The 24,819-nt window shown below is 38.4% G+C and overlaps 1 protein-coding gene across 8 annotated transcripts in view; it reads left to right on the top strand.

The window, feature by feature from the left end:
• Positions 1-24,819, top strand: part of SCAR2 (SCAR homolog 2) — a 114,129-nt gene that overhangs the window by 54,954 nt on the left and 34,356 nt on the right. For all 8 annotated transcript variants that reach the window (XR_016261809.1, XR_016261808.1, XR_016261807.1 and 5 more), the window contains exon 3: positions 657-820. Coding sequence is in view for 4 of the 8 variants with exons in the window: in XM_089436791.1 (XP_089292917.1) it covers positions 657-820 (164 nt within the window). In the remaining 4 variants the exon portion in view is untranslated. The remainder of the gene's footprint in view (positions 1-656; positions 821-24,819) is intronic.

Below are 24,819 nucleotides of genomic sequence, written 5' to 3'. Positions count from 1 at the left end.
GGGTCGAATTGCCCTAATGTAGGTCGACTTCATGGCGATAGGGCTAACTTGGTGTGGAGATGACAAATAACCTTTTTGACTCAAAAATAATTCTTTTTACATGACACAAAAGCCCAAGAAGGGTCTAATAAAAATGACAATGACTCTAATGACTCAACATAAAACCTAGAAGCCTTCAATGGAGGCTTTGACTTAGAAAACATTGATCCAAGCATGAAACCCATGCTTTAATAAGATATTTTTCTTTAATAGTAATTTTATATTGACAAGTACAATTATGAAAACTGACACTAGTTACATCCTTCAACATATTGTGCCCAAATATCTTATTGGTTAACTATTTTCTATTCTGCTGGATGTAATTTTGAGTTCCATTGAACAACATTGGTCATTCATGGACATCATTATAATGCCTTTCTTTTCTTTTGAGATGAACTTAATCATCTCCAACAGTGAACAACAAGATGATTTAATGTTTTCCTCAATGCTATAAAAATTCTCTTCCTCGAAGTCAGTGTTCTTGCACTATATTTGTATGTTTGTCCAAAGTTCCTTATGGACATTGAATTCCCCTTTTGCTACTGCTGTTCAATTAATCTTATCTTTATTTTTATAATGTGATTCTGCTTCTAAAAGCAGTTCTTGAAATATGACAGGTTTGCTGCTGAGGTCTTTCATGATTTGCATGAAGAAGTCATGGCAACTGCTGCAAGAGGGCATGGACTCATGATACGTGTTCAACAACTTGAAGCTGAGTTTCCTTCAGTTGAGAAGGCTCTGATGTCTGAAACTAATCAAGTTCGTTTTGCATATACAACAGGTTAATTATATACTGGATAAATGAAGAGAAACTCAAGTAACATACTAGTGGCTCCCTTCTTTTCTAGATATTTATTAGCAAGCTGCAACTGCAAGGAGATAATAACAACCTGACCTTGCCATGGTGACGAGATTAATTTCTTGCTTATCTAATGGTGCCTTGTTAAGACGGCTTTCAAGGAACTACATTTTTCTAGGTGTTTTTATCTTGTATGGCAGTGCTGTTTATGCATTCTTGTCACTAGTGAAATCTTTAAAATACATAGCAGTTAATATGTAGAATATCTGTTGGCCACGTAGATGCATGATTTGCTTGGCAAAAGTGGCAGCGAAAATGTTGTGGTGAATGCAGATATCACAATCTAATGCTAATAGTGATTGTTCACCACGATTGCAGGTTTTAGATATCAGAAACGAAAATGAAATAGTATACAAGAAAAGGCCATATGAAATTATTATGCTGATTGCTGAGTTTGAGTGTTAAGATCAGATTTAGTATTTATATACCACACATCCTCAAACTTGCATTGCAGATTCATAAACAGATTTCAAATTTTAGAGCATGCATCTTTTAGACTTGTTTGCATAGATATTTACTCCTTCAAAAATTAAATTATCTGATGAACCTGAGATAATAAAATTCCGGGCAACATATAGGAAAATTTGCCCTTCGTGTCACTTGCAAATCAATCACCCTGTCCGTTTAGGCTGGTGCTTGCCAGTTACAGGGGAGTGTCCCTGGTCTAGCATGTACTGTTTCCACCTAAAAATATGCAAAATAGAAAAAACAATAATGCAATGGCTGTTTGACCAGCAAGTTAGTGGCCGAATGAGTTTATAAAATCCTGTGTTTTAAATAGTGGAATATTCTCTAGCATCTGTTTTTTAATGGAAAATAAAATATACAGAAAGTGCATTAAAATGGCAGATTTAAACCAGTGAAAATGGCTCGGAAACTTTTACAATATCGCGTAAAACATACATTAAGACATCGAACAACCCAGAGAGATAGTATAAATCAAAACTGAGCTTTATTCTGCAAAGGCCAGAAGGTTGGCTGTGCCAAGATGATCCGACTACAGAACCATTGACAAGGATACTCAGACACAATAGAGTGTAAGCTAGAAGAGGAAAGAAATGGAGACAAGAGAGAGATAGTAATGCTGCTGTTACTCAAGACAATTCGATTTGAAACCATAGCTTCCACCTGTATTTATAATCCTCTCCCACCCTTATTTCCTCCAATGCATACTAAGAAAATAGGAGGTTGAACTTCTCAAAAGGAAAACCAATGTGCACTAAGTTATTGAGGTAGAGTTGACTTGCCATCTAATTGAACTGAATTTAGCTGGAGGGAAAAATTGAGTGTAAGTGGCACATGCTTGAGTTCCATTAAACTAGTTTTGATTTGTGAGATCAAAATATTGAGGTAGAGTTGACTTGCCATCTAATTGAACTGAACTTAGCTGGAGGAAAAAATTGAGTGTAAGTGGCACATGTTTGAGTTCCACTAAACTAGTTTTGAGTTGTGAGATCAAAATATCTTTGAGCATAATTTTAGCAAATTCGACTTGGGTAAAAATTATCTTTGAGTATTTTGAGTAAATTCGACCTAATATAAAAATATCTCTGGAGTAATTTGGCAAAGTCGACTTGATAAAAATATCCTCGGGTAATTTGAACAAGATAAAAATATCCTTAGGTAATTTTGGATAATTTGAATTGGATTAAAAATATCCTTTCGTAATTTTTTGGTGATGTGCATTCGGAGAGAGAAAATAGAGTGGAGGGAATCAAAATAAATTATCATAAGTGCCACAATGCACCTCCTTCCATGCAAGCAAATTACTAATGTGCTTTGCCACATCTTTGATGACGCATCACCATTTGTCCACTTCAGTGTTGGGTATGTGTTATATTCTTTCCATGACTAGAAATAGTTGTTGTACGTTGCGCCGGATGTAGTGGGGGGGTCACAGGGGGTGCGACAGGCCCCCTTGTTGGGGGGTTTGCAGGGGGGTGGTAGCCCCCTTGAACAGGGTTCGGGGTAGCGCCCTGAGATTTTTTTTATGTGGACCCAATAATAGTTGGGCAGACCCAATGATGGGGGGCAGACCCAAAGACGGTGGGAGGAACTACCCATGGTTTTGTGCATGGGTTTTGGGCATGATCGTTTTCTGCCCTCGTATTTTGTAGAGGTCAAAGGAAATACAGTTATGTTCTAATCTAGGGTTAGTGGATTGGGGTATATGAATGCTTTGACATGTATATATATATGTATTGTAACATTAAAAAGAATATAATGAAAAATCAATTTGGTAGTCCCGGTTTTGGGATCTAGGGGAAATCTTTGTGTATATTTGTTTTATGTTCTCGCCATTATATATTTTCTGTTTTAAGAATTCGTTTGCAGGTAATTTCTATACAGGGTTAAGACCTACATTCAACAGTTGCAACATGTCAACCTTTAAGATTGCCACATGTTATACTGCTATAAATAGACATGCCAAAAATAGTAGGCCCCTAAAAGATAAGAAAAAAATGTCTAGAATAGATAGGGGAACCTTGCCATATATAGTATGCCTAAAAATAGACACTACTAAAAAGAGGAAATTGTTTGCATGTCAATAATATTATACACATTAGATAATTTTTGGGTATGTTGCATTGACCAAGTTGCTCTAAGTTGTTGATGCAATTACATGTACTAAGGTTCAACACATGTATTACAGTCTAAGAAAGGTTGTTTGTTGACTTGTTCTTGATGACTAATATGGTTGAAGCAACTGCTAGGGTTTGTCATTGAGTACCTAGGGCTTGGCAGCTTGATGTAATGATGCTGTGAGAGTTTTTGGCACCTTCATAATATGTATGTTGAGTAGAGTTATTGATTTAGAGTTTGACGTTGATAGAGATGATTGAGATGCCATTAGGGTTTTGTTATGTATAAAATTAATTTAATTTAATGTTTAAATTAAGGGGCACGATCAGAGATTATGCCCTGTCATGTAATGGCACCCAAGCTGTATTTAAGCCAGGGCTTCCACCATTATATTTCGTCATTTAATTCTTAATAAATATATATATTTGTATCTATCAATTATAGAGCTGATTATTTGCTCCATCTGGTATTAGAGCCTCTCAGACCTCTGGCAACTGCTGCACATTGTGTCAATTCTATCACAGCTCGTACATTCCATTGTTGCTCATCTTTTGTACGCTGCTGCTTACTCCATGCCTCATCCATCGTATCAATTGCCCCTCATTCCCTCGATTGACTGCATCCACGTTGCTTGCTGACTCATCGACCACCATCTTGCAACAACTATGCTGTTTGCTTCTTCCCTTGCTCATCGTCTTGTTTGTGCCTTGTTTTCATCCCCAACCATGTTCCTTAGTGCCCACGTTCTGTTGGATAATCAAAACCAATTGCTCATCCAAATATCTCTATGACTTGCTGACCTCCATTGTTGTTTCCACGTGCTTCTTCTCCACTACCAGACGCCGCCTCGACTGTCCAACCGATGCCTTCCCTGACACTACTTCTTTGGGCCTCGTGCCAAGTCAAAACGCACAGTGTTTCACCCATATCATGTAGGCCTATTAATACATAATAGTAATTATATAGTTATTATTATATAATTTATATATTTCATTATATTAAATTATATAATACCTCATTATATAGTTAACCTATTATATTTAACATAAAGCGTAAAAGAAATATATATTATAAATAATAATAATGATAATAAGTAAATAATTTTTTTTCAAGTTAAGATGGATAAATATACACCACCACACACTCGATCAATGTCGTCGTCAATGACGATGAGCGACTTTAGTAAAAAATTGATAGAATTTGAGAATAAGGTCACCGGACATGCCGAAGAAATCAAGGAGCTCGAGGGCATGACAAAGAGAATAAAGAATCAACTCGAGCAAAATCATAACGAATTTAAAATGGAACATTCAGCCCTTTCAAATAAGGTTGATCGAAATCATAATGATGCAATGGTGGCGCCAAACTTTATTTGTGAAAAGTTGAAAATTATAGTTGATCAACTTCCCCATAAAAATGGAGCTACTCAACACCCAAATCCTTGAAATTCATCAAACTCATTAGACTAACATTATATCCCTGAATCTCCAAAAGCATTGTACATACCCAACCCACAAAATAGTAACACAAATTTTCAAAATATACAACTCTCGACCCAATACCCTTTCTTCGCTCCACTGATTGCTACATATTAATAAAGAGCAAAACTTGAGCTTTCTAAATTTGATAGTAAAGAGCAATACAATGTTGTATGGTTTAATAAAGTAGAAGAATATTTCGAGATTTACGGTATTGACAATGACGATGAAAGAATCAATTATGCATCCTTGCAAATGGAAGGCAAAACATATAATTAGTATATGTGGTGGAAGAAAACGACACATGTTATCAGTTGGAGGAAACTTAGAAATGCATTCTTTAAGAGGTTCCAAGGTTAGATCTAAGACTTTTGTGATCCATAATGTAGAAATCAGTCTTTCGAATTAATCACATCGGTAGGATTGGGTCGACGTTTCGAACCAACTAATGTGGTTCATCCTCGGGACAAGGTGAGAAATCAATCGATCTGAGAGAATAAATAGCATGGATGCATCATTGTTCAGGGTTAGCCGTGTAAAATTAGATACAGGCAAACACTGGAATCAATGATGCATCCCTACATCTTTTGAGAAACGTCAAATCGGATTTCTTCTTAGCAACTTGCAGTTGTGCCCATTCAAGAAGAGTAAAAGAAGAAGAGTTCTTCACGACACTCACTAGGCTACAACAAAAAGGAGATGTGGACGGATATACTAGAGAATGGGAAACTCTAGCTACATGAGTAACTGGGTTATCAAAAACTCGTCTTATTCAATCATACGTCATAGGAGTTGAACCACATCTCCAGGATGAGCTTAAGCTTCATGACATCACCTCTATAGAAGAAGCAAGACAGAAAGCAAAAGCCACAAGAAAGAAGCTCAAAAGAATACAACTGCCAAAAGTTAAAAGAGTATATTTGAGGTGAAGATTTCCCCAAACTACTAACATGGAGAATACAAAGTATGTTCTACCACAACTATGTGAAGGAGGAAAAACTAATTTGGAAATGCAAAGAATGAAAGAGGGTAAGTGCAAACATTGTGGCGAAAAATGGGATTCTAAACATAAATGTGTTAAAGGAAAAGAGACCAAGAACTTGTATACATGTGAATCAACCAATGATTCAGATAATGAAGAATCAGACATATAAGAAGTTGAAGATTCTCCACATTTTACCCCAGATTCAGATGACAAAAATATTCTGCAAGTATCATTATCAACCCTGACAAGAATATCTCAGTGCCAGACATTAAAGTTAAAAGGACATATCAAAAAGAGCAACATAATTGTTAAAACTTTTTGGACTCAAATATTGCAAAAAGGCTCAACATCTTCCCATATCCAGTGCCTAATGTGAAAGTGATAGTAGCTGATGGAAAGAAAATTGAAAAAGTAGGAAAATGCTGTAAGGTCAAATTGCAGATTCAAGACTACAATCTAGAATCCCCATTCTACACTGTGCCGTTGGGAGGAGTCGATGTGGTCCTAGGTATCTAATGGCTACAAACCCTAGGCACATATTCTGCCAACCGTTAAAAACAATTTAGAAAGTTTAGATGGGAGGGGCAGAAATACAAGTGATGAAGCACCTCAAAATCAAATTGTATCATCCTATTGGATGATGAAGCTGATTCGAAAAGGAGGACCAACATATGTAGTGCAGTGACATCAAGTGGAAACGCTGGCCTCGAAATTGGTTAGCGAAGTACCACCTGAAGTTCAGGAACTAATTCAAAAACACAAAAAGGTGTTCCAATATCTTCCAATGGAGATGCCTCCTGAAAGAGAAATCGAGCACATAATCAAAGTCAAATCAAGGTCAAACCTTGTCAGCATCAATAGGTATCCACATCATCAAAAAATTGAAATCGAAAGATTAGTCCAAGATCTTTTAAAGTGTGGTATCATCACAAAAAGTAGAAGCCCTTTTGTGGCTTCGTTGGTTCTAGTCCGAAAGAAAGATGGATCATTTATGTTATACGTAGATTATCGAGGGCTAAACAAGATAGTGATTAAGAATAAGTTTCTGTTTCTCGTTCTAGACGAAATTCTAGATGATCTTCATGGAGCCCAATATTTTTCAAAATTGGACTTGAGATCCGGTTATTACCAAATCAGAATAAGGCTAGAGGACATAGCGAACACTGACTTTTGAACACATGAAGGTCATTATAAATTTAAGGTAATGCCCTTCGGATTAGCATATGCTCCAACAACCTTCCAGGCTAACATGAATGAGGTATTCCATGCATATCTAAAGAAGTTCATGTTAGTGTTCTTTAATGATATTCTAATTTATAATAAAACATGAAAGGAGCATCTACAACATCTGGAGCAAGTTCTCACTATATTAGAAGAACATCAGTTCTATGCAAAGATGTCCAAGTGCACCTTTGGAAAGGGAGAGGTAGAGTACATCAGACACATAATATCCAAGGAAGGAGTAAAAGTAGATCCTAATAAGATCAAAGCTATAAAAGAATGGCCTAGACTAGTTAACATTGTTGATTTGGGGTAGCGTCGAATGTGCTCTAGCCACGAAAATTGGTGGAGAGGCTATAGCACATGAGATATCCAAGACCCATAAATGGTTTGGGCACAATCTAACTCATTCTTGGTTCCATTATCGATCCTCAATATCTTGATCTTCTTCCCTGTTTGATTATCCACCAAGGCTTTGAAGGCACGAAACCATGAGAATATTTCGTCCTTCTTCTTCAAGAAATATATCCAAGTTTTGCGAGAGAAGTCATCCACAAAGACAGCATAATATAAATATCCTCCTAATGATGTTACAGGCAACATACCGGATGGATCAGAATGAACCAATTGCAAAATGTCTGTGGCCTTGCTATCACTTGAGGGGAATGGTCCCCTTGTATGTTTTCCCTCTGCACATCCCTGACATACACCTTGATGCTCTATTTTGAATTCGGGCATACGTGTAACCATCTTCCTTGCATCGGGTAGAGCCACTGATGAATGCCATCTTGAATCCTTTGTCTTCCATCGCCGAGATAGACACTAGATTCTTCTTTAGATCAGGTACATATAGTACTTCTTGAAGATGAACGGTGTTACATTGATTCAATTGAAGGGTAACATTCCCAATTCCTTTCACGAGATAGGTGGTATTATCTCCAAGGATAATTTCCAAATTTGTATCCTTCTCTATCAGATTTGAAAGAGCTTCCTTGTACCTGGTGAAGTGCCTTGAGGCACCACTATCAATCAACCAATTTCCCAAACTAGCCCATAGGAACTTTGGAAGGCCTTGATCATGAAACATGGCACAGACTGCTTCTACGATAGAGCAATTCTTCCTTTCAGCCACGCCATTCTGCTAAGGAGTGTATGGCATTGTAGTCTCCCTCTTAATGTTAACTTCTCTACAATAATCTTGGAATTCATTGGATTTGTACTCGGTCCCATTATCAGTCCTCAATATCTTGATTTTCTTCTCGGATTGGTTTTCGATCAAGGCTTTGAAGTATTACAGTCAGTTGAACACTTCATCCTTCTTCAAGAAGTAGATCTAGGTCTTGCAAGAATAATCATCCGTAAAGGTGAGATAATATAAGTATCCTCCCAAAGAGTTTACGGGCATCATACCAGATATATTAGAGTGGATAAATTGTAATACATCTGTGGTCTTGCTATTACTTGAGGGGAATGGCCCCTTTGTAAGTTTTCCTTCGGCACATCCCGGTCATATACCTTCATGCTCTACTTTGAACTCAGGCATACTTGTCACCATCTGTCTCACATTCGGTAGGGCCTTATAATGAAGATGTGCAAACCTCCGGTGCTTAGTTCAGATTGTAGAGATATGTCGCAAGACATGGCTCCCAATGGCCTTCCTCTAACTTGATACAAATTGTAAACCCTGAACCCAAGAGTAAAAGCATCTTTAAAATTTCTTTTCCAAACACGTACCTTTCCGTCGATGAATGCTGCCTTGAATCCTTTGTCCTCCATGGCTGAAATGGACACCAGGTTCTTCTGGAGATCAAGTACATATAGTACTTCTTGCAAATGAATAGTGTTACCTTGATTCAATTAAAGGGTAACATTCCTTATTCCCTTCGCGGGATAGGTGGCATCGTCTCCAAGGATGATCTCCAAGTTTGTCTCCTTTTCTATTAGATTAGAGAGGGCTTCCTTGTATCCGGTGAAGTGCCTTGAGGCACCACTATCAATCAGCCAATTTCCCCAAGTGTCCGGAGTAGAGGCAGTGGAGAGGGCCGATAGAAGATAGTACTCTTTTTTCTTATTGTTAACAACATTTGATTCTTCATATCTAGAGTTCCTTGATTTCTTGGAGGGTTGACCATTTCCTTGGTGTTCCTCATTCCTTTTTCCTTTGCCATTGGACATGTCATTCTTTTGATCGTTGTTGTTGAAGTTTTCCTTGTAATGATTGTGATCATCATCATGCGATGTTTCCCTTCTATTTGGACACTCCCTTGCATAGTGGCCAAACTTATTGCAAACAAAGCACTTGCACTTCCTTCCTCCCTTAGATCCAGGCTTTCCATGGAAATAACCTTTAGACCCTGCATTATTCTCCTTTTGGCATGAGCGGAGAATGCAGTGGGGTTGCTTCTATTAGAAGACATTTCTTGCTCCACCATTCTTGTTTCTTCTTGAATGCATCTCGACATCAATTCTTCAAACCTTGCAATTCGATCATTGTTGAGGATGATGGTTCTAAATACATACCACTCAGGTGGGAGTCCTCCAAGGGTGGTGAGAGTAAGTTCCCTGTTAGGAATGACTTCTCTAATCGAGAGTAGATAATTCTTGATCTTAGTAATCCTCAAGAAATAGGATTGAATATCCTTGCTCTTGCCCTTCTTAATATTCTTCAACTTATTATTGAGAAATAGAATTTGATTAGCATTACTAACCTTGTACATGCTGACCAACTGTCGTAGATCTCTTTGGAGGTCTTCAATTCGGAGATGTAGGCCACCAGATGCTTGTCAATGGAATCCCTGATAATCTTCTTTGCTTACTTCAACCCTATTGTACTTGGTCTTCGCAGCAACCGGTGCATTTGAAGGAGATTCAGGGATTTTACCCTGCACATAGTCCATCACTTTTTCTTCCAAGGTCAAATCAAGAGACATCTTCCATCCATGATACTCAGATTTATCATGGAGCTTGTCTTCAACCGGGAAGTAGGATGAGGAACCCGTTGAACCTTTTGTCCTTGTCCAACTGTCTTTGGTGATTTCTCTTTCACTCTTGCTTGGGCTTTGTCTTCACCTCAGCTCTGATACCATGTTAATTTTTGGCAACAATGGTATGTTCTATGCTTTAGAGCAATTTTACTTTAGTTTCTTTATTAGCCGAACATCAATATTCAGATTAGCAATCACATCAACATGATAGTAAAATGCGGATAGAACATAAACATAAACAGTAGAAGACAAGCCAAGACAAGAGGACACAAGATGTGGCACCAACCAGGGACAAACCCGAATGTGGGGAAACCCTTGATCAAATCTTCTTTTAGTCTTCAACAGTTCAACAGAGAGAGATAGTACAATTTACAAATCTGATAATTTATAATAGCAGCAAAAGAGCCCTAACTAGAAAAATCAACGCTGGTCAACAAGGCAGATTTGACCCTCAACAAATCGATCAACTTCAGTCAACTTCGGCCTCCAAACAACAAGATAAAGCAACCCTCAAAACAATCAAATTCAGCCAGTCAAAGTTTGGTCAAATAACCCACCTGTGGTCAGCCCCAATTGCAATCAACATTTGTCAACAGTCAACGTTTAGCCTCGATTTTTGTGCCCAAAAATGTGGCCTTCCCAAACAGAGATAGCCTTCACAAAAACACAGTCAAAGGAGGTTAAAAATGCTGGTCAACTCTTGGTCAAATTGTCCAAAAATTCAGTCTCCTGAAATTTCGGCCTCCTGAATTTCGGCCTCCTGAAATTTCGCTCTCGTGAAATTTCAGCCTCTTGAAATTTCGCTCTCTTGAAATTTCAGACGTGTGGAGAGAGAGGCCCAGAAATTTGTACCTAATCAATGAGGGGAGAGAGAGAGAGAAGTGTGAAGATGAGTGTGTCCAAATGAGGCTAAGTCACCTTCTATTTATATGCAACATTGAGGATGAATAAACGTCACTGTTGGGCTTCTAATCCTACATAAGTTTGTTGGCCGACCTTGACAATTTGATCATAATCAAAATAAATTCATAACTTCATTTGTACATGTCAGAATCAGATGATATTTAGATCAATCCTACACCTCTCGAAGAGAGGAATCCAAGAAAAATATTAGCTGTCATAAATAAGATGACCCATGTGGAGTTTGGCCCTAGTTGCCAATTTTAAAAGACCTTCGTATTGGGCTTTACCTCCTGATACTAACAGAAAATGAAGCCCTGTTGGGAGGTTGAAGCAATTCTATTAGGTCTTTTTCCCCAATTTGCCAAAACCCGATAAGAACCTTGATGTGGCATCTCAGGTGGCCGATGACATGGTGAGGGCTACCATGTGCTAGTGACATTGTTTCACACAATGATGACACATGGGCAAGGGATGCCACATGTTTTCCATGTGGAAGTGGTATTGATGTTAATTTTCCGGTGTTTCATGTTGTTATAATCACTGTAAAAGAATTCTTCCAATTTCAATCACCCTAATAACATATAATCAATTATAGCTAGAACAATAAACAATAAATGCACAGTAGAAGATAGCCAAGCATAATGAGACACAAAGATTTGGTTAAAGACCAGGGAAAAACTCCACAAGGGGGAAACTCCTTGGTCAATTCTTCTTCTATTAGTCAATCAATGTTCAACATGAGATACATCAATTCAGTAGTACACCCAATAACTAGTCAAAGTCAAGCTTTTACTCACCAAGTCAACCAATCCAAAAATAATAGCTAAAGAGAGATAAAATCAAATCTCGTCAAATAGATTAGTTTGCAATTTTCGGCTTGTGAAGGAACAATCAATAATAATCATCAGTCTACCCTAATTAGTCAAAGTCAATGGTCAACATGCCTAGAAAAGTTTGGGCAACCTAGCAGAAAACTCAACCTTCCTTGCTCAGTCAAACCCAATAAAAAAATAGCAAAATCTCCATCAAAGATGCTAGTCAACTCTGTGGTCAAAACTCAAAACCCTAGACTAGACTCGCGGTCAAGCTTAGTCAACAACCCATAATTCGGTTTTCAAACATAGTCAAACTCTTACAAATTTTGGCCTCAAACCAAATAGGAAAATCTCGGTCAAACATAAGAACAACCCAAGTCAAAGTAGGTCAATGCTAGTCAAAATAGTCCAAAAATAGAAGAGTCAAAGTAGGTCCGAACTCTCTCTCTCCTTTGCATGTGTGAAGTCAACATGTGAATTTTAGATCAAATCAAACTCGTGCTGTGATGGATGATGCCAAATGAAAACTATGGTCTACTTATATGTGTATGTATATTAGGACCAATTACTCATGGTGGGGCCGACTTGTACTTTCCTTGACCAATTTTGAAATTTCTTTTGAGGAGAATTGGTTCTTCTTTGGAGTAACTAGGCTTCTTCTTGGGCAAATTCATCCTGTAGCTGCCAATTTTAACACTCCCTCTTAGCTTGGGAGGAATTTCCAGCTGCACCATAAGTCTCATCTTAGATGTACATGTCTCAACATAGGAGAAGCTCATTTCGTTTTATCTCATCTCATCTCAACTGAACAATTTGTTGATTTGGGGTAGCATCAGATGTGCTCTAGCCAAGAAAATTGGTGGAGAGACTAAAGCACATGAGATCTCCAAGGCCCATAAATGGTTTGGACAGATTGTACCCGGGTTGGGAGATATTAAAATAATTAATATTTTTAATGGAGTTCCTAAGTCTAAACTTAGGAAAAATAAAATATTAATGGGTATTAATATAAAACTGGGCTAGAAGGTTCCAAAAGTCATGGATCAAGCCCAATCTAATCTTAGCCGTTGATTATAGATTTAATCTTGGCCGTGGAAGGATCATCAAGAAAAGTATAAGAGGGGGCTTGAGGGTCAGTTGGAGAACACACCAAAGTGATCAGTCATTTGATTTGCTAGAGCGGGGTTGCTAAGCAAAGTCAAATCAATGATCAGCAATGAAGGGTAGTGAGTACTGGATAGAGAGGCAGAGATAGTGCCAAGAGACCAGCGAAGAGGCAGAGAGCGAGAAGCAGCAGTCAAAGTAGGCCACACAGAGCCCAACAGAGACAATGCAGAGGCCAGAGGGATTGCGCATCCATGCAGAGAGCAGCTGGAGTGATGTAGAGGGTCCCAGAGGCTGCTTAGTGCCTTAGAGGGTTGACGCAGAGGCCAGAAGGGCAAGCGCAGTGCTTCAGAGTTGCTGGAGAGGGTTTCGTGGGACAAGTTTTTTGAATCCCTGTTTCCGAATAGAGAGGTATTGCTGCCAATTATTTTTTCTCTGTTGGGTGAGCTAGTTTGGCACCTAGTTGTACTCGAGGAAATACTGTATAATAGTAAACCTTCAGAATAACTGCACTAGTTTTCCCGCATTGGTTTTTTCCGGGGACATTTGTTCAAAAATGACGGTGTCACTTGTGTGTTTGTTTTCTTTCAGCTGATGATTTGTAGATGTTGAGATTGTATTGTGTTTATTTCGTTATTTATATGTTTTAAATAACTTGTTCAAATTTAACAATTAGAAGAAATAAACCAGAAGAATACAGATTAAATTTATAACGGATAGACTTAGAAATTTCAACACAATTGATGACTCAATCCTTATAATAAGAAGAATGATCCACACGACAATATGGGAAATCGATTTACCACAACCAAGTCTATGGCATTCATAAACGACCTTGGTAAAGATCACACTCCGTATTGCCTCTAATTGACCCTCTCCCAACGTGATCCTCACTAATTAAGTGTCTGAACACCTGCATCCAATACTATGGTCTACTTATATGTGTATGTATATTAGGACCAATTACCCATGGTGGGGCCGACTTGTACTTTCATTGGGCTGACTTGTCAAACTTAAAATATATATTTTCTTTGACCAATTTGAAATTTCTTTTGAAGAGAATTGGTTCTTCTTTGGGGTAACTAGGCTTCTTCTTGGGCAATTTCATCTTGTAGCTGCCAATTTTAACACTACCTCTTAGCTAGGGAGGAATTTCCAGCTGCACCATAAGATACATCTTAGATGTACATGTCTCAACATAGGAGAAGCCCATCTCGTTTTATCTCATCTCATTTCAACTGAACAATTGATGACTCAATCCTTAGAAGAAGAAGAATGATCCACACGACAATAGGGGAGATCGATTTACCACAACCAAGTCCATGGCATTCATAAACGACCTTGGTAAAGATCACATTCCCTATTGCCACTAATTGACCCTCTCCCAACTTGATCCTCACTAATCCAGTGGTAGAACACCTCCATCCAATACTTAGGGTAGATCAGTTTACCACAACCAAGTCCATGGTAGGCGCGTTTGCCCTTGGTAAATATCACACACACCTAAGTCTCCTCTCCCATGTGGCCAATATGGGAGGCAATCCCAACAAGCTTAACTGAGTCCATGACCCCTATATAAGGGTGACTTGTGGGTAGGATGCATACTGGGGTATGTACTCAACCAAGTCCATGGCTTTAAGGAGTACCCTTACCCAGGAGCTCTCATGCTCTTCCCCCCTTACCAAGTCCATGGCTAGTCAACATACTGGGGGCCTGAGCATAGCTCAGTGTTCTCGATCAACAGTTTTCCCTCTCAGGCAGGGATACATTCTCTCGCTCTCCAAGTTACACTCTGAAGAATATGAACTTTGCTTTTCGCAACGACTTGGTGAGAATGTTTGCAACCTACTCACCTGTTGAGATGTGTTGGAGCCTCACTGCTCCTCGTAGTACCATATCTTTGATAAGGTGGTACTTTATCTCGATGTGCCTCAACCTGTCAGGGAATACTGGATTCTCTAAAAGTCGGATCCTGCTTTGATTGTCATTGTATATCACAATCGTATCAAGCACTTGCTCAAACACCTCTGCAAAGAGTTTCTGCAACCACATTGCCACCATGAGCATGCAAAGGTTCCACCATGAACTAGCTCGAGGTGTTAATAGCAAAACATATGTCTGGTCTTGTGTTTACCATAAACATCAGAGCCCCAATTAGCTGCTGGTACATAGAAGGATTTGCTAGAGTTGGTTCCGCATCTTGACCACATAACTTCTTGAAGTTTGCCTCCATTGGTGTGGCCATCGATTTGCAATCCACTATCCCAAATCTCTCCAAGATTGTGACAACATATATTCCTTCGTTAAGGAAAATCTCACCAGGTCTCTACCACACCTCTAATCCCAGGAAGTAGTGCATTAACACAAGATCTTACATTGTTTGATCAGAGGCTTTTCTCCTGTCAAGAATAAATCATCAACATATAAAACCAAAATCAAAGGCATACCTTGGACAAATTTGAATAGAGGTTCGGATTGACACTACTTCTAGTGAATCCCAACTTCACCAGGTATCCATCGATTCGAGCATACCAAACCTTGGGGGCTTGCTTCAAACCATAGAGGGCTTTCTTCAATCTGCAAACATGGGTTTCCCTATCATGCTCCTCAAAGCCATGTGGTTGTTCCAGGTACACCTCTCCCTTAAGTATGCCATGAAGAAAGGTTGTCTTCACATCCATCTGGTGAAGACTCCAACCCTAATTATCACAAGAGCAATGATGGACCAGATGGTAGTGTATCGAGCAACAGGTGCAAATATTTCGTTATAATTTTCCCCTCTTTTTGGGAGAATCCTCTAGCCACAAATCTCACCTTGAACTTCTCAATGCTACTATCAACTGCATGTTTGGTTTTGTATAACCACTTGGAAGTCATAATAGACTTCCCTTTGGGTCTCAGAACCACCTCCCATACATCATTTTTCATGATGGACTCATACTCTTCGACCATGGCGTCTTTCCAAATTTGTTCCTTCGCTGCATCTTCAAAGCTACAAGGTTCAGAGTCCAGACTATATGATGTCACTAATCAAGGCAACATATCCTTGATATCTGCGTGGCTACTTTCTCTCTTTGAAAGTGCCCCTTGGGGCTAAATGTCTCTTTGCATCTTGTAATGTATCACGAAGCTAGAGAGGTCTCTTCCATGGGGAGGATCACATGGAGGAGGATCCAAAGGATCCATGGGTGCCATAGGCTCATTTGCCAGGTCCGACTCGGGTAGGGATGGCTCAACATTTACATCCATAGTATCATCTCTTCTCTCAGAGATGGTACGGATGGGAGAGTCCCTGGCTTTCCCAAAAGCAACATCCTCATCAAAAGTCGCATCCCGACTAAAATCAATGTTCCTCTGACTTGGCACATATATCTCGTAAGCCTTAGAATTTTCATAGTAACCAACAAATGTACCTTTCTTTGCTGAAGCCTCCAACTTTTACCTCTTTTCCTTCGGTACATGAAAGTAGACAAGGTAGCCAAAGATTCTCAAGTGTCCAACTTTTAGTTGCACACATGTAAATGCTTTTTTAGGAGTCATGCCTCCCAAGGCATGATGAGGACTCTTCTTTGGGACATATACTACAATATTCGTAGCTTCTCCCCACAGGAACATAGGAAGCTTTTGATCATGAATCATGGTTTGTCTGCTTCCATGATGGACCTGTTCTTCATCTCAACAACTCCATTTTCTTGTGGATTGTATGGAGCCATGACCTCCCTCTTAATCCTAGTCTCTCTGCAGAAATATTTAAACTCATTTGAAGTATATTCTCCTCCATTATTTGTCCTCAGGATCTTGATCTTCTTTCCTGTTTGATTTTCCACAAGAGCCTTGAAATCCCTGAACACATTGAAAACCTGATCCTTGGTCTTGAAGTATACGATCCAAGTTTTGCGAGCAGAGTCATCAACAAAGATTGTATAGTATAAATATCCTCCAAGAGATTTCACCGACATGTGCCCACAAAGATCATAATGAATAAGATGAAGAATCTCCTTAGATTTGTTGCTACTACCCTTGATGTTCTTTCCACTAGCACATCCTTGACATACACCTTCATGATCCACCCAAATCCTGGCTATCCCTGTAAGTACCCTGCTCAAGTCAGGTAAGGCTTTGTAATGAAGTGAGAAAATCTCCAGTGCTAAAGTTCACAACGATTGGTAGTGTCATGGACTAATGCTTGAATTGGTCGTCCACAAACCTTGTAAAGGCCTTGATTTTCTAATACCAACAGTGAAGATCCCCTTGGCCAAGCAAGGACTTCCATTTATGAATGCAAATCTAAATCCCTTGTCTTCCATGGTAGATGTGGAGACAAGATTCTTCTTCAAACTTGGCACATATAATACATCATGTAGATGAATGGCTTGAACAAAGTTCAAATGAAAAGAAGTAGAGCCAGACCCTTTAACATCATGAGAAGAGTTATCCCCAAGTAAAATTTTCAAATTGGTCCCCCTCTTAGCCAAATTTGTGAGGACTTCACAATACCCTGTAAAATGTGTGGATGCCCCACTATCCACTAGCCAAGTATCAATGCTATTTGAAAAAGAGCTAGAAAGAGCAACAACAAGAACATATTTAGATTGAGAGCTTGCAACATTATTAGCATACCTTGTGTTTCTGATTCTCTTTTGAGGGCGTTGGGGCTCTTCAAAACTTGCATGGGATGCAAGATCTTTTCCTCACCTTATATTATTGAAGTTGTTCTTACCATTGTAGTTATTGCTATTAGGCATTTGAGCGTTTCTTCTATCAGGACAATCTCGAGCAATGTGGCCAAATTTGTCACACTTGTAGCATTCGACTCTTGAATAGTCCCTTCGATTGTTGTTGAATGGTGGGGTTGGTTTCTTTGACTTCTCTTGAAAGGTTTCCCTTTTCCTTTTTATTTTCCCTTCTTCACATTGGCTACAAAGGCTATAGGCTCTCCTTCTTCTTGTCTTTGGACTCTCCCTCTAGAGATGAGTCTAGATTCCTCTTGAGTACAATCACCCAAAAGCTTATCAAAAGTAGGGAGCTCTTTCTAGCAACTAATGCTTGTGATGAATGTCTCCCAAGACATGGGGAGCCCTCCAAGAGTCATCTGCACAAGCTCTCTATCAGGTATGACTTCTCTAATCGAAAGAAGTTGATCTCTTATTTGAAAGGTCCTCATGAAGTGGGCTGTAATAGGTTCAGACTTGTTCATCCTGATGTCATTGAGTTGATTCTTCAAAGAGATGACTTGGCTTAGATTGCTGTATTCATACATTCCAATCAATTTGTCATACATCTCCTTTGACTTCTTCATCTTAGACACATAGGTGATGAGATGATCTCTAAGAGAGTTAATGATGATTTTCTTGGCCTTGATTGCACTCTTCTTGTACTTGTTTTTGGCACTGGCAGTCTAGCATTCTCAGTAGGCTAAACTACTTAACCCTGCACATATTCCATCACATCAATATCTTCCATTGCGTGATCCAATCTAGCCCTCCAAGTTGCAAAGTTGGAGGCATCATTCGACTTTTCTTCAATCTTGAAATAGGATGTAGTCATCTTGCCCAAAATTAGATCACCAATCAGTAAAAAGACTGTCTCAAGGGGTGCTCTTTGCTCTCCTTAGGCTAACCTTCACCTCAGCTTTGATACGATGTTAATTTTCACAGTGTTCTATGTTGTTATAATCACTTTAAACAAATTCTTCCAATTTCAATCACCTCAATAACATATAAGCAATTATAGATAGAACAATAAACAATAAATGCACAATAGAAGATAGCCAAGCACACCGAGACACACAGATTTGGTCAAAGACTAGGGAAAACCCTCACAAGAAGGAAAACCCTTTAATCAATTCTTCTTCTCCTATTAAATCAATGTTCAACATGAGACACATCAGAGCAGTAGTACATCCAATAACCAATCAAAGTCAGGCTTTGACTCAACAAGTCAACCAATCCAAAACAATAGATAAAAAGACGTAAAGTCAAATCTAGTCAAATAAATAAGGCTGCATTTTTTGGCCTATGAAGGAGCTTTCAACAACAGTGAATGGTCTTCCCTAACTAGTTAAAGTCAATGGTCGACCTGCCCAAAAAATTTCAGTCAACCCAACAGAAAACTTGGCTTTCCTTGTTTAGTCAAGGCCAGTCAAAACAATAGCAAAATATTGGTCAAAGATACCAGTCAACTCCGTAGTCAAAACCCTAGACTGGACCAGTGGTCAACCTCAGTCAATGGCCCAAAATTCGGTGGCCAAACATAGTCAAACTCTCCTACAAATTTCGGCCTACAGCCAAACAAAAAATCTCAGTCAAATAGAAGAACAACAACCTAAGTCAAAGTAGGTCAATGTTGGTCAAAACAGTCACAAAACAAAAAAGTTAAAGCAGGTCCGAACTCTGTCTCTTTCTCCTCCTTTGCATGTGTGAAATCAACCTGTGAATTTTAGATCAGATCAAACTCATGTGATGTGATGGATGATGCTAAATGAGGAGTCAATGATGATGTACCTATATGTGTTTTAGGAGGACCAATTACTCATAGTGGGGCCGACTTGTACTTTCATTAGTCCAATCTGTCAAACTTAAAATATAAATTTTCTTTGACCATTTTTTTTTTTGAAGAGAAGTGGTTCTTCTTTGGGGTAGTTGGGCTTCCTCTTGGGTAAATTCATCCTGTAGTTGCCAATTTCAACAAATGATGCTACGTTGCATTTGGAGGACAATCTTCAAATGGGCATATCATCGTCTCTAGGACTTGTTGCACACATTTTGTCAAAGTTCCGAGGAAGCAGATGTACCTATTTTTTCGAAGGATCGAGGTCATCAACTGTTGGCATTTTGTGTCATTGTAAACCCATTTTGTAAATTTTTAATGTAAATGATGCTCGAAAGACTGTATATGTATGTAACAACATAGGTAAGCCTATTATTTTGACAAGAGTTTCATCGTATAGGAGGTTTTTCGTCTCACTGACTCATCTGTTTTTCTAAACACAGATGGTCGACAAAGTTTTTCCATCCAACCTTACCTCAAAGCTAGGGTGGAATTATTCATCAAAATTTTAGGTGAGTCCTAGTGTTTTAGTCAAGTCTTATGTAAAAGTGATTTAGGAATAATTTAAGCTAGTTGGCCAAATTATTTTATTACAAATCACTTATCTGCAAGATCATATTGTATCGCAAAGTTGGGTATGTAATTTGATGGACTATACCGAATGGGTGTATCACCTTTGAGGGTTGAATTGTAAAATCTTATTTAAATAATATTTTAGTGCATGATCCATCATATTTAGACACCATGGCTAAAATATTAGAGGGTGGAAAAATTATTAATCCCCTCAAGTGTCAATTAATTAAATTTTCTGGCAAAGAATAAATTAAAATCCTAAGCCAGATTTAATTATTTAGAGTTAAAATTAAATGTCAAGAGAAATTAAATTTTTCAAGTGGAAAAATTCGTGGGTCTCGAAGGAATTAAATTTTGGAGGTCCTCCACCGAGGGAATATTGGAAATTTAAGAAAAAGTGGACCCTTGGACCTTGGTGGTTAAGTCAAAGACAAAATTTTGAGGAAATTAGCTCAAAATAATTAATTTTGAGCTAATAAAAAATGGGTTTAATGAGAAATTCGAACATTCCTCAAAAACAATTATTTTAGCAGTAGAGATTAAAAGATCATCAAAGATTAATCAACGACCGAGATTAATTTGACGAGGATCAAACCAACTAGCTGTTATTTTTCCACTTGGAGGGTTTATTTATAAATTAGAGAGTCATTTGAGTCTCAAGCTATCAAATGTTTGGCTAAAGAAATTCTGCAGAAACACTGATGTAATGCTATTGTCCCACTGGGAACATTATTTGAATCATAATAAAGACTTTGGGGTGCAGTTCATGGTGTTTATTATCTACTGATTTGTGGTACATGCTTGGTACGGACATTCCTATATTGTGCTTAATATTTTTAAAGTTTGTTCTTCATTAGATGGGGATAAGATCATTCTATTGGTAGATTTTGGGTTTATCTTAGGTGATTTGATTTTCCATGTCTAACAAGCGTTCTCGACGAAAATATATAGTGTTTGTAGGATCCCTAGTCCTTGGGCTCCAAGTTCACAAACTGTGGACGTAGGCTGACCTTGTTTGGACTCCGAATATTTATATGGTTTATTTAATTTCGCTAAGGCTATAGCTTGCATCTATTCTTAGAAATACACTTAGCCATTTATCAAAAAATTTCTAGAAAGAAATATTTCTCAAAATTTCTTTCAAAAGCCTTGTATATTTGTAAATAATTTTTCTAATTGCAGTTTTGGGGTTTTGAGAATTTTTGTATATATTGGGGTTTTGGGTACTTATGAATTTATTTTTGCAGGTGTGATCAAGCAAGAAGAGCTGGAATAGAGCTAGATCTAGGCCCTTGAGGGTAAGATCTAGCCTCAATTTTTTTGTCGCATGGCCAACCATTGAAGAATTTGTAGTAAAATTTAGATCTGAAGCAAATTATTTTTTTCTGAAGCAAGGATCTCAAGTGTTAGCCCTCCTGGGCTCGGATCTAGCCTTTCCAAGGCTAGTGTTTCCCTCTCTAGCCCCTGCGTCAGCCTTAGAGGCCACAATGCCATTTTTTAGGCCTTTTGAGGTCTGACTGTGGGCCTAGGAGGCCTTGACCACACTCCTTTACCCTAGACGGCTACCCTAGGGGGCTTGCCGTGGGATTTTAAGCCCTCTTCCTCCTCCGTCCTCTTCTCAGCTTCCTGCATCCTCCCTTTCTGCTCTTCGATTTCCTTTTCGGCCCTCCTTTTGGCCCTTTTTAGTCCTCTTTCAACCTCAAACCCTAGCTACTAGCCCTTAGAGGGATTCCTCCCTCCAACGTCAAGCCTTCTTGGCCTTTTCCCGCCTCCTTTGCCTCTTCCTTGGCCTTCTAGCCCCTCTCTTGCCCAATGCTAGCCCTACTGGGCTTAGCGTGGCCCTCTCTTGGCCCTAAATTGACCTCTCTTCATCTCTGAAATTTTTTGGGATTGAAACTTGGTGTGTTTTGCAGGAAATTTGGCCCTAAGTTGCTGTTTTCAGGTGGAAAAATCATTAAAGAAATTTTGGCAAAGTGGCAAGTGTGCTACAAGGCCTTAGACCTAGGGTTTGCTCTCCAAACCCTCACTTCGTTTCTGTCTTACTTCAGCTGTAATAAATTACTCATAGCAGTGATATAAGTTCCCTAAAATCACATCTAAGTAGTCTTAACACTTTAATAATTTCATGGATAAAATTTGCTAGTGTTTTGGCCACTTGGGTATTAAATATCTAGCCTAGATCTACTTGTTAGCTTGCTGGAATATCTTTGCATGACTGAATAATCAGATTTGATATTTTCTGAATATTGCATCATAAAGAGCTTAAGAATCATTTTTTTTTGGTATTTTTTTTAATTTTAATTTTTTAGTTTGGAAAACTGGTTCTAACATTTGATAAGTATTGGACACTTTTTGTCACATGTTATTGCATTAATAGCTCATTGGCTAAGTCACAGGACACGTCCCTCAGGGTCTTGTGTCCCGTATTTCACGTGTCAGACACTAAATGTGCCCTAAAATGTGTCAAAAACGTTTTTCTTCGTGTCCTCCAATCAAGACACATGTTTTGGACTTGGCGAAAACTTGCCTTGACGTTTTTAGCTCTTAGGACACGTCCCATGAAAAGTGACATTTAAAACCTGCAACATGGTTTATTTTTGGGTTATTTTGTCATTGTTCGTTAGCGAAGTCAAGTTTGCTCGCTGCCGAAATCAAATTTGTTGTGCAGTGTGAGGAATTCCATCAAATTCAAGCACAATGCTCACAACTTCACACTGAGAGCATAGTGCACAACTTCACATCGACCTGGACCTGGAGATGCAGGAGAAGAGTGTTCACGTGCTTTGTTGAGAGTTTGGAGCAGTTAAATTTCCTGTAAGTTGTGTTATAGCCTATGGAACTTAACTTTATTATACACCAGTGACCATGTATAGATTGTGTGTTGAAATAAAAAGCCCGGCTCCCCATCATGTGCTCACTACTCACTACACCTTCAAGGTCTAAAGGGAGGGAAAGCTCGATTAACACTCTGGTCAATAGTGAAGTTTGAACACATATAAATTTATAATTTATAAACTGCCTTATGTGAAGTTTGAACATGATCGAACCTATATGAAGTTAATAACGAAAGTTATAACATGAACAATGAGCATTGAACTGTGAACATCACTTATGTAAGAAGATAATAAACAAACTAGTAAATTACTAAATAGTAAATAGTGTATACTAAATACTAAATAGATATCATCATGATTCATATCTATATGGATCAGGCACTATATTTCAATATTTTTTTAATATATATATATATATAGATAAGTCACATGACACGATATATATAAAACGTGTCACTCGTGTCTTGTTTCTGGGGTCCTTGTGTCTCTTGTCGAATACTCATATTTACGTGTTCTCCGTGTCTCGTGTCCTCGTGTATATAAAATGTGTCCCTCGTGTCTTGTTTCTAAGGTCCTTGTGTCTCTTGTCGAATACTCGTATTTACGTGTTCTTCGTGTCTCGTGTCCTCGTGTCATGTGACTTAGCTCATTGGTTATTAATTTTTTCACTGCTGTAACAATTGATTTCAGATCTGATATATATTGAACATAACATCTTAAGAGGTCTAAAATTCACATATTTACATTGGCAAGTCATTGGATTGCTTGTTGGACATTTTCAGTTTCACATGCTCATTAGTTCCTTGGTTTAAAGTGATATACTTACTGCTGTCCTAGTTTCATCACAAGGAACTCTTTCATGATTTATTTGGTTCATGGTGGTTTATGTTAAGTTCTAACAATTGCTTGTTTTATGTTAGATTTGAGAATTTGTTAACTTGGCATTAAAATCACTCAAACATCTAATTTCCATATCTCCTAACCTTGTTGCTGAACTAAGTCACTTTGGGCATTTAAGATCTAATTAATATTGTGGTTGAAGCATTGTGGAATAAGTGCTCTAAGTTAAGCTCATAATCTTGTGCCTTGGTTTAATTCTATTGTCTATCTTGAGCAATTGGCATTTTATTTTAATTGAGATTTTTTTTGGCATTGTCTAAGAACATAAGATTGTTAAATTGAATATCTTGAGTAATTGGTATCTTGTGGATTTGATATTGGCACTAAATAAATCGACACTTTCTTGGTTGTAAGATTGCATTTTGATTTACAAGTACTCTTGTCTCTAAAGATTCATCATAAACTTAAGTACTTGAACTTTTAGCAATCTTAACTAAGAACCTCACTCACAATCATTGCATAAGCATTCTAGGCTTAAATTGCACTAATAACTTACCTCCAGGCATAATTTTGGTTGATAGACTCCTTTTCTCATCTAGCTTGAGAGATTCAACCCTTTCTAGTGGTTAACACAGTGACATTGCAGTTGTCAGAGCCACAGTCTCTATAGTGCCGGAGGCACTGGGTGGTTGGAACACTGGGGGAGGTATCGGTAATCAAGCCTCTGCTTGCTTCATGTTGGCTTCCATCCCACAACCTAAAGACTGATCTCAAAACATTTTAAGAGGGAGGTTCCATTTAGACTAGGCATATAATTTAAAATTAACTAAGATCCTTGCATTACATCTAGTTTCTAGGACTTGCATCTCATGCAGGTTTGTTGATCATTTAAGCAGTAGTTGTCCATCCGGTTACTTGGGCTTGTTTTGTACTAAGCAAGAATTTGGACTCCATAAGACACTGGTCTCGTTTCTACATCTAATCGATCCATAAGTCTTGCTAAATTAAATAGAGTAGCTAGGCCACTCAACTGTCTCTTGGATTGTTGAAAA

Source organism: Pinus tabuliformis, chromosome 5_2 (assembly GCF_031772625.1).
Source record: "Pinus tabuliformis cultivar Carrire ecotype Pingquan chromosome 5_2, CPIR1, whole genome shotgun sequence".
Taxonomy (NCBI): domain Eukaryota; kingdom Viridiplantae; phylum Streptophyta; class Pinopsida; order Pinales; family Pinaceae; genus Pinus; species Pinus tabuliformis.
The sequence above is the reverse complement of the archived record's forward strand: the minus strand, read 5'-3'. Positions and strand labels throughout refer to the sequence as shown.